Source organism: Oryzias latipes, chromosome 20 (assembly GCF_053564925.1).
Source record: "Oryzias latipes strain Hd-rR chromosome 20, Olatipes_Hd-rR_3.1".
NCBI classification, from domain to species: domain Eukaryota; kingdom Metazoa; phylum Chordata; class Actinopteri; order Beloniformes; family Adrianichthyidae; genus Oryzias; species Oryzias latipes.
The window spans coordinates 11,071,314-11,088,947 of NC_136256.1; the positions used below are offsets into that span (position 1 = coordinate 11,071,314).

General features: G+C 40.1%; 1 protein-coding gene across 14 annotated transcripts in view; it reads right to left on the minus strand.

The window, feature by feature from the left end:
• Positions 1–17,634, minus strand: part of LOC101159301 (solute carrier family 12 member 7) — a 66,203-nt gene that overhangs the window by 26,281 nt on the left and 22,288 nt on the right. For 10 of the 14 annotated variants that reach the window (XM_078938738.1, XM_078938737.1, XM_020712608.3 and 7 more), the window contains exons 2-6: positions 11,042–11,136; positions 10,309–10,440; positions 5,098–5,244; positions 1,158–1,212; positions 882–1,012 (exon numbers count right to left, since the gene is read on the minus strand). In XM_078938738.1, coding sequence (XP_078794864.1) covers positions 882–1,012; positions 1,158–1,212; positions 5,098–5,244; positions 10,309–10,440; positions 11,042–11,136 — 560 coding nt within the window. Of the gene's footprint in view, positions 1–881; positions 1,013–1,157; positions 1,213–5,097; positions 5,245–10,308; positions 10,441–11,041; positions 11,137–15,713; positions 15,936–17,634 lie in introns of those variants that run through there. The other 4 variants (XM_011488716.4, XM_011488715.4, XM_011488714.4 and 1 more) reach the window with 3 other exon arrangements.

Below are 17,634 nucleotides of genomic sequence, written 5' to 3' on the forward strand. Positions count from 1 at the left end.
TCACTCTCTTTGTCTGGCCTCTTATTCTGTGTTCCAGCGTTATTTCGTTGTGTAAATGCATTTATCATGATCATAAAAATATGTAGATTATTTTAACCTTAAGAAATCTGGCGTTTTTTTCTGCCATAAATACTATGGGATAAATTGAAATTTCGGGTTTGCTTCGGGCTCGGGCCTGCAAATCAAGTTAATTGGTCGGGTTCGGGCTGGGTTTGGCTTTAATGCCCGCGGGCCTGTGTCGGGTCGGGCTGGATTTTTTAGGCCCGATCTTGCCTCTAATACAAATCAGCTGTTGTGCAAATTCATCTGAGAACAACTGTGCAACAGAAACTTAACTGCTTGACTGTTAAACCCGAGGACTTCTGGCCTTTTTTGATATTTAGGCTTCTCTCATCACAATGTGGGGAAGGAAACCACGCTTCTCCACATAAGATTTTTTTCTAAAAGCCTAGTTCTGTTCAAGTTTGTTTAATTTCAGTTTTTTTTAATCCATTATGAAGAAACAGGTTTTCTTTAATAAACCTTCCTATTTCCCATCAGACTGTTTGACCTCGATGCAGATTTTCTCAGAGTCTCCACCACAGTGAGAGGAGTGGTTTGTATTTTTCCCACGCATGAATTGTGAATTTTTCTCTGCAGAAATCTAAGCTCCCAATTATTTGAAAAAAGTTTCATAAGCCTCAAGGTTAATGTGCAGCAAACATTTCTGAATAACAAATTCTACTCCATTTGTTTTTTTTAAAAAGGACATGCTATTCAGCTGAAGTTTGTTTGCTTTATAGTAAGACACCCTACAACCAGATGACCTATTTAGTTTAACACCAGAAACCTAATTATAAGAGGGAAGCCAGGAGCAAACAAGTGTGAAGCGGTTTCCTCACCAGTAGAATCTCAATGGTACCTAAGATGTACATGGAACCAGCAAAGGTTGTACCCAGGAAGAAGCAGAGACCCACAGCGCCTCCAAACTCTGGACCCAGAGACCTGGAAATCATGTAGTACGAGCCTCCAGCTGTGCAGCAAACAGGAAGGAGAAAATACAGTTAGTGAATCTTTGTTGGAATGTGACCGATTTGGCTGAGTTAATAGTTATTATTCACTGTAACTTTCATGAGGAAAAAAGTTTTCAATCAAACAGAAAAAAGGAAAGTTCAAACCTGGAACGACCCCGTTTGTAGCTATTGCACTCATGGATATGGCTGTCAGCATCGTCTGTGTAGAAAAAGAACAAAAGAAAAGTTTGAGCCCCTCAAATCCCGTCTTCTTTCTGCACATGGACTGCTGTGTGCCGCTAAATACATCCTCAGAGCAATTTTTGATTTTTCCATTGAATTTTCCGCCTTTTCTAAACAATAGGACTCTCGTGGGGTAATCTAGCGTTTATTCAGTTAAATGCCTCTCAGGGGCTTAGGCTGTAAATCTTTTTGGATTGGTTATGGATACAAGCTTTTCCGTGAAATCGACCATTGTGGCTGAGGATCTCTGCATCAGCCTGTTACCTAATAGCAAACTCCGGACCGAGGAAGGTCGGTGCAAAGACGAGGGCAGAGAGAAACGGCAGCAACGCAGAGGACAGGAGAGGAAGAAGAAGGAGAACTCTAAAAAGTGAAAGAAAGAAAGGATTTGGGTGCATGAAGGGCAGACAGGAAAGAAAGGAAGAGCGGAAAGAAAGGACAAGGACGTGCCGAAGATAAACCTCCTGCTCTTTTCTGGATGTCCGATTTAAGAAGCGTTGGGAGTAAAACCAATTAGCTCAGTTAGTTTCCACTGAAATCCTAAGCAGCTATTCATCAGCTTGGACTTAACCACAAACTTAAGACGAGTCAAAGGCACGAGACTTTCCTCAATCATGACAAAAAGTCATTAGAAGAAACTTCCATGCTCCACACATTTGTCTCAGCCACTGCTCATGCAGCGGAAGTTCACTAACTTCTGGAGCTACATGATGCTTCTGAACAACAAGTTTGATTAACAAAGCAGCAGATTTCACAGACAGGCTTCAAAAATGCATGTGTGACTGCAGACAGATTTAAAATGCGGAAAGCTAAAAAAAAAAAAAGTCAACAGAAACTCCCACAGTAATGGCTTTATGTTTGATAACTTAAAATAAATTAAACACAACCAAACAGAATAATTAAATTAATTAATGTAAAAGTTTCCAAATTAATTTAGATTTTAAAGCTATTTTAAGCTAAATTATCTTAAAAATATGCTTCTATGGTATTTTTGTTTAGGCATTCAGCCAAATAGTGTAGTCCCTCACTATATCGTAGTTCCTCTTTAGCAGCTCACTATTTTTGTCTATTTAAAGCACTTTAAGCATGCTTATTTTTTTCAACAGCGCACTGTGCTCTGCCTCCTGATTGGCTGTCGGCCTTGTCAATCAACCTCCTCCAGGCGCGCCTGAATGCGTCCAATTAGCGAGATCTACATAAAGCTTTGTTCGCAATCAGATCTTTGTTTTCATTCTATAATACTTCTTTTTCCATGAAGGTTTGAACTTTAAGTTTAAACAAGACAGAAAGTGGGAAAATGTTCATTTCTGTCTGTAATCTGTAATTATTGTAAGAAATAAAGATAAATGCGTTATAGATTTCAACAATCGCAGGTCATTTTTAAAGCACTACTTCTGCAAAAAATGAGGGATAACTGTGATTTTTCCCTTGTAAAAATATCAAGGATGAAATTAATTATAATTAGTATTATACTAATATATGACGTGGACAGCCTTTTTAGTGAAAAATCATAGCAGCTTTGAATAACCAACTTTTGATTTAAGATACAAAGAAATCTGCAGACTCAGTTCATTCATAGAAATATAATAGATAAACAGCATGTCAGGCTTGGTGGCAGAAACCTGAAATATAAACTGAAACATGACAAAACTCTGGGAGCAACAAAGGAGTGACAAAACAGAGCAGAGCAGATGACCTGACACTGAGGAGCTGAGGGTGATTAAATGAAGCCAGCCATGAATCATCAACCTGAACCTGCTGAGACCGACAAGGAGAACAAAACATGTCAAAAAAGCACCACAAAGCCCAAGCAGAGAACCCTCACACAGGATCATCACTGTCAGCAGCTCTTCAAATCATCCGGGTTTGACTGGTGGGTCGTAAACTGTAAAGCGCCGTGATTTAAGAGCGTCAATGCTTCTCAGCATTCCTGTAATAACAGTGTGGACCTGATAACACATTTAGGAGTAACACGCAACATCAACACCACAAACAAACAAGAACTTATTTTTGGAATTAGAGTTAGTTCAGAAATTCACACATTTTATAACATGAGAAGGACTTATGGGAATCATTAATGTGTCCGATTTTAACAGATAGAGTCTTGTTGAAAGATCCGACTTGTAGATAAACTAATTGACTTAAAAGCCACCAGTTGGGATTGCTTTTGGAATGACACCCAAAACATATGTATCTTGTACAGAACCGGCAAGTCAACACACAGTAAAAATGCCATTAACATTACCACGGATACACGCTGACAACAAAAGATTTCTGCACTTGTGTGCTCTCCTAAAGGCCTTTTGTAGGATAAATGTGGACAAAACAAGAGCTGTATTAACTTCTACAGGTGGTGAGATGATGGTTGTCCATTTTCTCCCCGTCACATTTACGGTCTATGCTACTAAAGAAATGAAAAATGGAATTGTCATCATGCCTCACAACACAGGCAAACATTTCTTCTCCTGCTGGGCCTTCCACATCTTTTTGAATGTATTCTAGTGTTTCAGAAAAGAAAACAGAACCAATCAGGAAGTAAAGACTCATGCAAGAAGGATAGAAAAGAAAAAGAAGGTAAAAAGCTGTGATGGCTTTGGGTTGGACAGGAGTCTGGAGCGCTACTCTGTAATCATGTTTGCCTGCTGGATGACCTAGAAAACAGGTGGCTGCTGATGTGGAGGCAGCAGAGCGAAGTCAGATGTGGTCTTAGTAGTGAAAATGAACATTAATCTGTCTGACTAAGCCTGTCGATCTTATGCAACAGGGCGGTGTCAAGAAAGGGTTAACCCCCACAAACCACTCTGGAGAGATTATAATAACAGAAATGGAATTCCCGTCCTTCCAGGGAAAGAATTCATTCAGCTATGAAATCTGATCTAAAGTCAAAGCATGAATTATGTGGTGATGCTTGAAATGATTGCTCTCCATTTGTTTCCAGAGTTTAAGGAGTAAGGATGTACACTTGCTCACTAAGGTTTGTCAGCTACAGTTAGAACACTTTTTTTTTTTTTTTTTTTTTTTTTCAAAAAGCTCAATAACTTTACCCATCAGTTCTTCAGTTCGTCCTTTCAGGACTAATCTGAAATAATCCAGCGTCTGCTGTAAGCTTGGCAGATATGACAGACAGATTACAAACTAGGTTCCATTAAAGGCAGAAAAAAATTGCACTAAAGAGCAATGTGTAATGAGTCCATTTTCAGTCTTACAGAATCTTGCACAATGACGCCTTTTGGGCTAAATTCTACTTTACAAATCTGTCATATCAGGGGAAAGCTGAGAGCTATGGTTTCCATCTAAATTCCTCCTGAGACCCACCAACAGTCAGGAGTTCACTTCAAACTCACAAAGACAGTCTGAATTAGGGCTGCACAATATGAGGAAAACTTGCGATATGCGATATTAGTGATCAATATTCCGATGACGATGTAACTTGGGATAAATAGCAACAAATAGCAAAAACAACAAAAACATTTCAATCTCACTGCAAAAGTTTAATTTAAATAAGAGTCAAAATACCTTAAATTATTCTCCAAATGACCCTCGTCTACTTAGGAGGGCAACATCTAACATAAAAGCTCCATCCGATTGGTCAGCAACTTGAAGGGCTCCATCTGATTGGTCAAATGCATAAACTGATTTATCTAATTCATTAGATAGTTCAAGTTGCTATAAGATTGTTTTAACACATTTAAGGTTCACCATTTATTACGATTTTTCGCTGACTTTTGCGATATGGATATTGCACTGCTTGAAATCAGGATAACGATAAATTTGCGGTTAATTGTGCAGGTCTGGTCTGAATATTGTTGAAGAGAAAGGTAAAGCTCAAAACTGACGATGATGACAGGGATGAAGTACTCACACATGAACAGCACAAGCCCACAATGACCAGAGACTCTAAAATCCCAGCGGTACCGACGATCCAGGTAAGGCGCAGAAACAGGATCACTCCCAGAATGTTCTGGAGGCAAGGCAGGTAGACACCCATGAAGGTCCCCATCTGAGGGCTCTGCAGAGACAACGGACGGAGCGTTATGCTGGGAGAGATTATTGAGGGGAGATAAGAGAAGATGACAGAACGCAACTATCTGGAAAAAACCTGACAAACTAAAAGAGACAGAAAAACAAACATCTGCTCTAGTCACATGCAGAGTTCAGCATGTTTATGTAGACAAAAAGAACCACCACCTTGACTTCCTGTTTGATGCTCATCTAAAAATGAAGTAATTGAAGCCAGGTCTCTTCACCAGGTAACCCCTAGGTGGGGCTTGATACTCAATGTAAAACTGCCCAACTTCACAACAGATACAGTGGTCCGTCGCAATATCGCAGTTCATCTTTCACAGTCTCGCTGTGATGATTTTTTTCAGCACAACCTTTTAATGTTTAATGTTTTTAAACAGCACATTGTGTTCTGCATCGTGATTGGCTGTAAACCTCAACATTCAATCTCCTCTGTGTTGTGTCTCCTCTACAGAATGTGTTTGTCAAATCTACATTCATTTTTGATCACGATCAGATCTTTGTTTTCATTCTCTCATACTGGACTTGTTTTTCTATAAAGATTTGAACTTTTAGAGTTTAAAGAAGAAAGAAAAGTGTGAAAATGTTTGTGTGTCGGACAAAAGTTTATACACTGTGCCGTGACGGATTTTACAGCCTTAAAACATTTTATCTATCACAGTTTATTTTTAGAACGCAACTCCCGTGAGAAACGAGGGAGCACTGAATATGTAGCATCCTGTCAGGCGATTGACAAATTCGTTTAGACGTATCGTTACGACATTGAGGAAACTTGATCTAGTCCAACACAAACCTCATGCTGTTTACCTGAATACACGTATACAGGGGGGCAAAAAAGTATTTAGTCAGCCAACAGTTGTGCAAGTTCTCCCACCTAAACAGATGAGAGGCCTGTAATTGTCATCGTAGGTGTGCCTTAACTATGAGAGACCAAATTAGGAAAAATAAATTATTGAAAATGACATTGTCTGATTTTTAAAGAATCTATTTGTAAATAATAAAGAAAAAAATAAGTATTTAGTCATCTACAAACAAGCACGACTTCTGGCCCTCACAGACCTGTAACTTCTTCTGTAAGAGGATCATATGTCCTCTATTCAATACCTGTATATTAATGACACCTGTTTGAACTCGTTATCTAAATAAAAGACACCTGTCCAAAACTTCAAACAGACACCCTCCAAACTCCACTATGGCCAAGACCAAAGAGCTGTCTAAGGACACCTGACACCAAATTGTTGACCTGCACCAGGCTGGGAAGACTGAATCTGCAATCAGTAAGCAGCTTGGTGTGAAGAAATCAACTGTGGGAGCAATTATTGGGAAATGGAAGACATACAAGACCACTTATAAACTCCCTCCATCTGGGGCTCCCTGCAATATCTCACCTTGTGGGGTAAAAATTATGACAAAATCCCAGAAAAAGTATTTCAAGGTCCTGCACTGGCCTAGCCAGCCTCCAGATCTCAACCCCATAGAAAACCTTTGGGGGGAGTTGAAACACTGTGCCCCAAAACATCACTGCTCTAGAGGAGATCTGCATGGAGAAATGGGCCAAAACACAAGCAACAGTTTGTGAAAACCTTTGTTAAGGCTTACAGAAAGTGTTTGACTGCTGTCATCGCCAACAAATGTTATATAACAAAGAATTGAGAAATGAACTTCCGTTATTGACCAAATATTTATTTTCCACGACATTTTACGAATACATTATTTTAAAAATCAGACAATGTTATTTCCTGCATAAGTATTTGGTCATCTACAAGTATCTCTGCAGAAACTACCGTGATTTCCGGACTATAGAGCGCACCTGATTATAAGCCGCACCCAGTACATTTTTAAAGGATAGAACATTTTGTACATACATACATAAGCCGCACCTGTCTATAAGCCGGATGTGCCCACATTGAAACATGTGTTCTAGAATGAGGATGTGTATATGCTGAAACCATGGACAGTGTGTGTAAGAAGGAGGGGAGAGCTCGTGCAGCGCAAGAGGGACCGGCTCTCACTCACTCTTGCACTGCTCCCGCTGCTTCCTCCTAAACAACGCAGCGTGCTGACACACATACACATCCTCATTCTACAACACCTATATAGTTAGTTCATAAGTTAGTTAGTAGTTTGTTGTTACTGTTATTTGTTAATAAAGTATACTGCGTTGTAATTATTACTTTTACCGATATTCACTTGCGATGTGGCCGCCGGGGGATTTAGTGTTTGTTTGTTTTTTTTGGGGGGGGGCACGCAATTCCTGCTGCTTCATCCCTGCAGTGACCAAAAATACCACACCGTCACAGCTCTATTCCAAACAGTGCCTGTGTGACGTGGCAGTAACACGGCAGCAATATGGTAGTGACAGTACTAACAGGGCTGGTAAAAAAAAAACATACCGGTAAAAAACACTGAGAGCAGCAGTCACTTATAGGCGCGGGGCTCTGTGCGGCACATGCCTCCTTTGCACTGAAACCATGGAAGTCTTCCCCCTCAGTGTCTGATTGGAATAGCGTCAGACATTCTTCACCACACACTCTCTCAGTCTCTCCTTCATTGTCCCTGTCAGTGTCACTCTGAGGCAAATTCACTCCTGAGTTTGCGCTGTCCTCTCCGTCACGCAGCAGACCGGCTTTTACAAACCCGTTGGTGATGGTGGATAATTTCCACACTACTTTTAACGATTGCTTATAACTTAAAAGCTGCGTCATATGCATTTCTTCTTGCATTTTCCTTGATCTGTTCGTGCTATTCATTCACAAAGCAGGATGTATAAATCAGCCGCATCATTGAATAAACTGCAGGGTTGAAGGCGTGGGACAAAAGTAGCGGTTTATAATCCGGAAATTATGGTAAGTCCTAGAAAACGACACAGGTTTTATGATTTGGGCTAAAAATGGCATGATCATAACTAAAGAACCACTGGGAATACTTTGAAAATAGATTAAAATATGATTGGACTGGAATTTAAAATGAAATAAGTTATGCTGTTTAAAATATTTTTACAGAAAATAAAATTCTGCTGACATGACTGAGGGAGGAACCGAGCTGTCATTGTCATGGTGGCCTGTCAGAAAGGGCGTCGACTTGGCGTCCTAGCATGATGCCCTGTTGGTTTACAGCAAGACGGAGACCTTCTGGGTCAGCTGGGTCGGGGTTTTGGCCAGTTCGTTCTGTCATGATCAGAACAAGGCAGAACCAGATGCTGCAACCCAGAAGGAAGAGGCGGTTAGGTGAAAGGTAAGAAATTGGTTTTATTTTGAAGGAGCCAGAGGATCCAGGAGGAGTCTGACAGGCCACCATGACAGTCATTAATGTTTGGTAAAGTAAAAGCGGTCAGCTTGGGTATTTGTAATTTTTTTGAACAACAGTAAAAGCTGCTTCTGAAGACTGTAGCCGATTCAAACACAAAATCCCAAACAAAAATGAGGCTAGTATGACAATGATGAGAAAAAAACTATAACTATGAAAAACCCTAAAACGATCAAAAAAAGTAATGTACTGCATTTGAATCACTATTCTTTTGCAAATAAATAAATAAACACATAACAATCCCATCCTAAAAACACTTTTATTTTTTATTAGCTGGCTATCTTTAAATATACAGTTAAGTCAAAAAAGCAGTGTAATGTCTGAACTTTATATTTTCTAAATCCTGGTTTAAAAGCATCTGTGCAGCAAGGCTGGACTTTGACTACATTTGCTTTTTTTTACAGGAAAAAATAATGTTGAATTAAGGAAATTACAGAAGTTGTATTTATTTAATTCAAATTCAGCTTTAGATTTAAAAGTTATTTTTGGTCTGAGATAACAATAACCAAACAGATTCCCTCTATCTTTATTTTGATGGGGGAAAAAAACTCATTTGAATATTCTGAGAAAAAATCTCTGTTGGACATGTGACCAAAAACTTAAGAGGAAATGTAAAAAAAAATAAAAATAAAAAGTTAAGATGCACAAAAGAAGAAAATGAGGCTAAAACCAAAGAAGTATTGGGGTCAAGAGAAGCGCAGGGATCGTGGGGTCAAAAACCCTCTTATGTAACATTTGTTCAGCGGATTTGAAAGAACAGCTGTTAATATGCAACTGTACAGCAGGCGGAGAACCCACAGCACCACAAACCCAAACATTCATTTATAATTCAGTGTCTGCTTGAATCATTCTTACAAAGAGCTTTGAACACCATTTGTTCATGAATTAAACGAGAAGTAAACAAAAACCATAACGTTTCAATTGACTTTTTAACCTAATTTGTACTCTTGATTATTGACTGTTATTGATCATCCCCTTTTTTTCCATTTGTCTTGTTTTAAATAAACATTTAGATGCCTCTCCGTGTATTTGTAATTTTGCTTTTGCTTTCAGCTCTTCAGAGTTTGTCAGAATTTGGACTATTTGGGTTACAATCCTGCTGCAGGATGAACCTCTGATCAATAAATTTGCTAAAAAACATCACAAACTAAGGGTGGGAAATTAATTGGGTTTATCGATTAATTCGAATTTGCCCCAGATGATTTATTTTTGGGAAAATCAAGATTTTATTTCCCCAGATCTCTAATCTCTTGCGCTTCCGTTGTTCAGAGTCAAGTCAGTCCGCCGGTCTCTCGTAGAGAGCAGATGGGAAAACAGCATCAAGCTAAGAGGAGCTACATCCGCAAGGCTGAGAGAAAAGAAAACAACCACACGGCAACAGAAAGTTTAACAAAAAGGCTGATTTACACACAGATGCTACGATGCTATCATGCTGTGGTCGTATGCTAGCGCGCTGTTCTGGGTGTCACCTGCATGAAGTCATGGACCGGTTTAGTCAGACTATATTTTCACGGAGGGAACTTTAAAACGTGGTGGATAAATGCAACAAAAGTAATTCATAGAGCATTTATACAAACTGCATTTTATAAATATAATAACAGGCATAAATCCACCTTGTATAGAACTTTATTTCAAGTGCCTTTCCAATGTTACACATTATTTATTTAGCCTTATCACCCAGCTCTACCCCAAACCCAGTACCTTATCAAGATAATTTCGAATAAAATAAAGTTTTTTTTTTCACCTTAACAGCTTTCTTCTTTGGCCCTTCATCTTCATCAGCCTCCTCGTGCTCCTGGGCTCCCTGGGAGAGGTTGGTGTAGTTTGCCAGTTTATTAAGAAGTGATGCCACCATGGGATTGCTGTCCATCTCTTCCTGCAATAAGCAATACCTTCATTAATCAATTTAAGATCATTTCTTTGTAATTTTCAGCCACTATCAGACATTTGTCAAGTCAAATTGAGTGGTGATGGGTCCAAGATTTTGACTTCAACAAAATGCGTGAATTCTGCTTTATTTTGGGTTTAAATTTTGAGTTACCCAACTATGGCAGACAATTAAATACTTTCCAGAGAAGCTGCAAGTTAGCAACCGTTAGTTCTCCCAAACAGACTGGCTGGATGAGCTTCACAGAGTGGAGAGCACAGAGGCCACAGAGCTTCTCTGATGGCATGAAAGAACCAGTGACCACAGAGCAGCAGGACTGCCAGAAGACAGCTGAGTGAAGTCAAGGGGACACAAATAAACTTAATTGTGTTTAAACTCTTTGATTGAACTAAAAACAGACTGGCATTTTCTGCTCGTTTGGTTCACCGCAGTCTGGTCTGTGACGGCAGCACGGCGTGCGTTCAAGAACACTTTGAGCTTCATGAACTCGTTTTAACACACACACTTTGAAAGATGGTGTAGGTGTGATGGCTCTGGGTGTTCGGACAGTTCTGTGAGTTCAGACTGCGCTCTGTCCACATGCACTTACCTCAAAGAGAGCCATGTTGGTGCCATCGTAGCTGTTGTTCTTGTCATGGTCTGTGCTGTTGATGAAGGGGCTGTTTTCCTTTGGGACGCCATCACCTGTACAGAAAACAAGAGCTTCAGCATGTGACTAAAGCTGATAGTTAAACCTGAGCAGAACTTCAGGGCGCTGACAAAAGTAAAGCTCAAAAGAAGTGACTCAAGCAGCTTTGACTCCATCTGAAACCCTGCTGTGGTTGTTTCATAGCACTTACATCTCTGTGTGCTGGGACTTTAGCCTAAGAAAATTAACTGTGGGAAGCAGTCCTTTGACACTGTTACAGCATAATCAAGTACTCAGACTGGATTATAATCCAGCCACAATTACTTTATCTCATGTTACCTTCAGTTTCTGCTGTCAGGGGTTACCACAGCAAAACACCCCAGGATTCACATGTGACTTGGCTTTAGTTTTATAGCAGATGCCCTTTTCTTTTTTTTTTTTTCAAAATCCCTGCATTTACCCGGACTTGGGATCAGCAAGAGGGAACACTGGAAAGTGACCCAGTGTGGTTGCAGTAACTTACAAACCCTTGAATTCCCAGTCAAACCCCATCCAAGGACTAACCAGGCCTCAGACCAAACGAGGCAAAGGGTTTTAGCTGCTGTGTTGCTGCTACTCCACAATAAAGACACCATGCACCACCACTATCTTATAGACATCAGCCTCACTCACACAGATTTTCAGTCAAGATCTGAAACTACTCTTTAGGTCTCATAGATTTAACTAATGCTCTAAAAGTCAAGAAAAAAAACTTGAAATGAGTCACACATCTCAGTTTGTTAAACACAGTATGGATCTTTCTTCAGTCCTTGGTTGTAACCAACATCATTTCTTTCCAACATCTTAATGTGGTAAACTCCCATTGACTGTACATGGGAACTGCATTGAGTGATCCCTACCCCCTCACATTTCAGACCGGAAGTACCTGCTGGCTCCAAGAAGCCAAAATCCCACAGACCTCTCTAGAAACAAACAGCTGTTACTCATATCACTTATATAAGTCAGAATAACCATTCTTACTAAACATGTTCTTGTTAATCCTAATTTAGTTTTCCCATGATATTTTTTCTGAATTGTTCAAGTTATAAACTGGCCAACCAGGTGCCTCAATGACAGCATGTGGTCTCATATTGGAAACGTTTGACAGATTTCGTGTTGCCTGCTTTCAAGTGGCAGGTGTGTGGACTTCACAGAAGCTCACGACTGATTGTACCGATTGGTGTTGACTTAGACCGACTCAGGTCTATCACTGCTCACTGACTATTTCTGGTACCAATATGGCGGCGTCTGTATGGAGAAAAAATGGCAACTGCACTGACTTCATTTGGAGCCGGAGGCAAGTCATTTTCTACTGGGTCCAGTTCTCATATACACTCAATAGTAAAGCCCCATACTCCTCATGAGAACAAAGTGATGCCTCTGTAAACCTTTCAGCAGGCAGGAGACCACTATTCCAATAGGTCAAATAATGGTAAGAGGTTATACAAGAAAAGTGAGTTAGATGATTATAACATTCAATCCTCTTTTTAGAAAAAAAAAACAACTGCTTTTGAATTCCAGTTTCAAGTCCTACCAGGTAGATCCAGTAAAGAAAACTCGAAAAGAATCCCATTTAAAGTCTAAGTCTTATTTTAGGTTTGACAAAGCTGCTGTCTGGGAAACATCACCTTTAGGTTAATGAAGTGTTTAAATTTCGTTTCAGTAAAGTACATCAACACTGTGTCTAAATTACAGCAGGAAAGGAAAAACAGATGAGCCTGCCAGGAAGAAGAAGTCAACACTTTTTCAAATGCACAAATAAAAGGCCTGCTGTGTATATAAGGGAAGCCAGACCAAGTCTCTGCCCTCATTTCATCCTCTATAAAGCATTTATCTGCTGTTCCTCAGTCATTACTCTGTCTGAAACACACATTACAAGTCATTGTTTTATTTTCTCCTATCCAAACAGTCAAGACAATTTCATGGGATTAAACTCTGAGGAGACTTGCTGTGAGACTGCTGCACGTCATAGATGGAGCTGAAACAAGTGCAGGAAGCATTCGAATTGGTCATTTGATCATCTGGGATCTGTGCTAGGCGTCCAGCCGTCATCAGTGGAGCTGTCATGGATGGAGCTCTGAGGAACTTTTCCTGCTCCATCCAGCTGCAGGGGAATAAGAGGCTTGCAGCTTGGCTTAGCCAGCTGGTAATCACACAGAAAGTCATTATGTCCTTGTACAGTGTGGCTCTTTAAACACAGACCTACCACAATAGGTGAGTAGACGGTTTTTAATAAGTGTGGATTTGGATTCTAGTGGATGCAGCAGCTGAGGGGTGAAGTTGTCTTTGAGTGCAGTCAGATGCTCCACAGCACAGGTAATCATTTTCTCAGATGACACAGGCTAAATCCTCTTTGGAACAACGTGGGAGGCTAAAACCGGCAGGACTGTTTCCAAATCAGGTGACGTTTCTGCTTTTAGCGCGCCCACGTGGAAGGTGGTTTAAAAGTCAATCAGGAAGTGATTGCTGATCCTTAAAGGCAAAAGGCTATTCAATGCCACAGTGTAGTAAAGAAAATGCTCAAACATGCAGGCACTGAGCTTTGTTCTCCGTGTCCTAGCCCTTCAGAATAAAACATTATCATACATTTCAAACCAACTTAGAATCAAACTTGTCACTGTCTGTCTGACTCCGAAATGCTTCCTAATACAAACAGCTAAATGTTTCTAAGGTTGTAAATGAAAGGTACTCCCATCCAATATCAGTAAATCCTGCAGTGACCCCCTGCTGCACTCTCATATCAGCACCGCAAAAACCAAAAGATCCAGCCGCCACTCATGTGAAAGAGCAGCCTTCGGTTACGGTAGCAGCACAGAGTATAACCAAAAACTTAAAGAGGTGAAGGAAATCAAAACACAAAGAAACACATGGATCCATGGTGGCAAGGCTATCACACTGACTCATTTATGTAAGGTGGACAGTTGGAGTTAAATGATGACATAGGGTTGGGATTGTGCTGCTATGTATGCAGTCCTGAGGGACGTGCTCCAGTTTTACATACAGTAGCAATTATAAGATACTGGCCTAGTTACAAGATGTTGGCCTCTGTTCACATGAATATACAGTCCTTCACCATCAGGTCACTGACACCTCAAAAGCTGCCAATCACACTGTCCCCATATGGTGACACCGTATGAGACAGAAACTGACAGAGTTTACATTAGAAATACAGGAAAGTTGAGATTGTTTTTCTTGTGATCTTTTTTCCTTTTGTCCATCTTTCTTTTTATGGTTTCATTAAATGAAATTGTTACTGTAAATGTTATCATCATGAAGTTAGGTGAAGAGCAGGCAAAGGAGGGAAATGAGCTGGGCTGATCTGACAGCAACGGATAGAAAAGCAGTTCAAGTACTAAGAGTACTATCCCTAAGATAAACTTTTATTTTTGTAGAGTGCACTTCCTTTCAGTTTTGTAGTCACTTTTTACTCTGTACGGTACTTATTTTGAGATGTACCTTCTACAAAGGAAAGTGAAGGAAAAAAAAAAAGTGCAGCTTTTGAAAATTGAAAATGAATCAGCACATAAAAATCACTGCGAATTTATGAGTAGATTATAAATGACATCAAAATATATATTTGTTAATATTTCATATTGTTGACTGGCTTTTTAGGGCAGTTTCTTACGAATTTATTAATATATTCACATTTTTAAAAACATTTTTTATTTAACTATGAAATTTCCGGTTGCGTTTGGTTTGTAGATAAAACGAATGAGAACATGAAACCAAATTTAAAAAGGAAACCAAAGCTAATAAAACACTACAAGAGGAATTAAAAAAATAAAGATGAATCTTCAGTACTTTTATAAAGTTTGACAGTGAAATACAGATTTTAATTCTGACAACTAATGAAAACTCCTGCCTATAATAACCACACTTCTTTTAAAAAACGCCATAACTTCTCTGATGGTTGTCTTATGGCTCTGTTCTCAGCTCCTCTCCTCTCATTTCAGGCCTCTTCAGCGCTTTCTTTGGTCCCTGGTACAAATGCACTAGCATGTGCATTTGTAGAATGTGCTAATGGTTCGGATCCTGCAACCCATGGCTATGACAAATGACCGTGCACACTATTTTTAACCCCTAAGCTGCATTCTGTGACAATGCAGTAAGCTGCCTAACACTGCTCATGTTAGCTCATGTTCACTGGACCAAAAAGTGATTTACAAAAATGTGTGACTGATGACAAGATCACAAATCTGTTAAAGGTCAAAAATGAATTCTTCATGCAGTTAGCAATGTTAAGGATTAAGAGGGACTCAGACCTTTTTTTAGTTTAATGTTTGTGTTTTGATTAATATTTCTAAAAATGAAAGATTAGAAATAAGTCTGCCTCATTTTTTTTGTTTGATCGTCACAACAAAAGGATTTTGTTTCTGAAATATTTGAACAATTGAAAGTGAACAGTTTGACACTGGACCCCTCAGATACATCAATAAAGACGAGCATCCTTATTCTAATCTAGATAAAGTTGGACAACACTCAAAATCAATCCTCGAGTTCCTTTAAAAATTAAGCAGAGTACAAGAAGGACAAGTGGAGTTTAGTTCCAGTTTTAAAGGACAGCACCAGCAGGAGAGAGGTGAAGAAACCTTACCCTTACGGCGAGAGGCTCCCCTCGGCTCCATTCTGAGGAGCCTGGCTACACAGGGGGGTGGAGGGGAGGGGGTCTTAGCACTGGTCCCAGGAGAACTCCAGTGATGGGGAGCCAGAGTAAAGAGATACCGCAAGTGATGCGTAGAAAAGAGGAATGCTGCCTGTGCTGTGAGGATAAAGTGAGGATAAGCTGTTTCTGTGGATGTGTGTGTGTGCCAGGATGTGTGTGTCTGTGTGAGAAAAGTGGCCTGTGACAACAACGTCAGCGACATCAGCCATGCATCACAAGGCGCCCTCACCCTCCCACCCACAGACCTGCGAGCGCAGACGTACGTGCACGCCCACAGACATGCAGCCTCCCTCATCTGCTGATCTCTGCCACAATTTCAGGTGCTTCGGCTGACGGGAGGTAAAAAAAAAAAAGGGAGGAGGAGCAAAGAAAAGCAAAGCCAGCAGAGGAGTGGAGGAAGCACAGTCGTTTTGAGGAGAACTTTATGTAAATGAACCCAGATAAACACACTGTGATTTCAGACTCGAGACCAAACAACTCGGTTCCTCTTTCCATCTGACCTTCTGTCTGATCGCTCAGGTTACAAAGGTGGGAAGGGCTGATTGATCAGAGCGCCACGGAGAGACAAACTCTGACAACACACAACATCCAGTCCGATTCACAAAGTCCCAGATAGATTTGCCAAAAAATCTTTCAACATAAGCAAGAAAAAGGGACTTCTGTCGTCACGAGACACTGACAGAGATAAAGTTTGGAACAAAACAAGGTAAACAATGGCAGACAGAGATCTGCCCCTGGTGTTACCTTGCTGAACTTAGCACTCTGCTGTCTTCCTTTCTGCTGTTTAATCTGCTCATCTCAGAGCATGCAAAGTGGGCAGTAATCACTTAACCAGATTAGGCTAATCCCAAACTTTTTATAAAACAAGGAGAAACGTCGAACCGGGGAGGCTGACGATAGATGTGGCTCTGCAGCCTAAGTGGCGTCCGTCAGGGGAAAATGCCATGTGTCAGCTGCAGACATGCTACAGTCATTAAAGAAAAACTCTGAAAGTCATCAGAGACCAATAAGGCAACAAAAGAGTTTCCGGAAGAGTCAGGGTGAGAGACTTAAAGTCAATAGAAATGTCAGATAATTGTGTCCAGCCTGGATCTGAAGAACCAAAGTGAAGACAGCGCTGAACATCTGCTGCCGCCGTCATTAAAGTGACAGATGTGGCAGGGCAGCACTCACAGAGGGGCTTCATCACACGCTAAGAAGGATTAAGTCTATCAAACCCTACTTGGTCTGGCATTAGATTGCTGCTGACGGCTAACGGCTGCAGTGGTGTCGCACCAAAGCGGCCTTACAAACCTCTATTACTGTAAGAACATAATGGAAATGCCTCAATTAAAAGCAGCAATTATATAACAGACTATATTTAGGCTGATAGCTGAAAGCTGATTAAATAAACGTGAATTGTTTCTTTTTTTTAAATCTTTTTGTGACAATTATCAGGAACATTGGGTTGCATTTTATTAAAAAGCGAAGTGTTTTATGATGACTTTTTATTAATCCACTGTGTTCTCATGATGAAAATATTTGGTTATTAATTAAATTATTTAAATTCATAATTTTTTGCCAAAAATGTTCAAATGCAATGCATTGTGGTCTATAATGGAATAATTTGGCCGGTAGATTTTGTTTTCCACCAGCCAACTTGGATGGCGAATCAAAAATGAGATTTAAACCTGCAGCATCAAACCAAACGCAAAATCAAAGCAGGGAGAAAAAAAACAATTTAAATCGAATCTAGAATGAAAAAAATCTGAGATATTTTTTGGCCATTTCGCCCAGCTCTCGTCATTAGTTAAACATTAGTCATAACTGCCCTCACGGCTAGATATGGGCTGTCTGTGGGAGGAAATGGGGC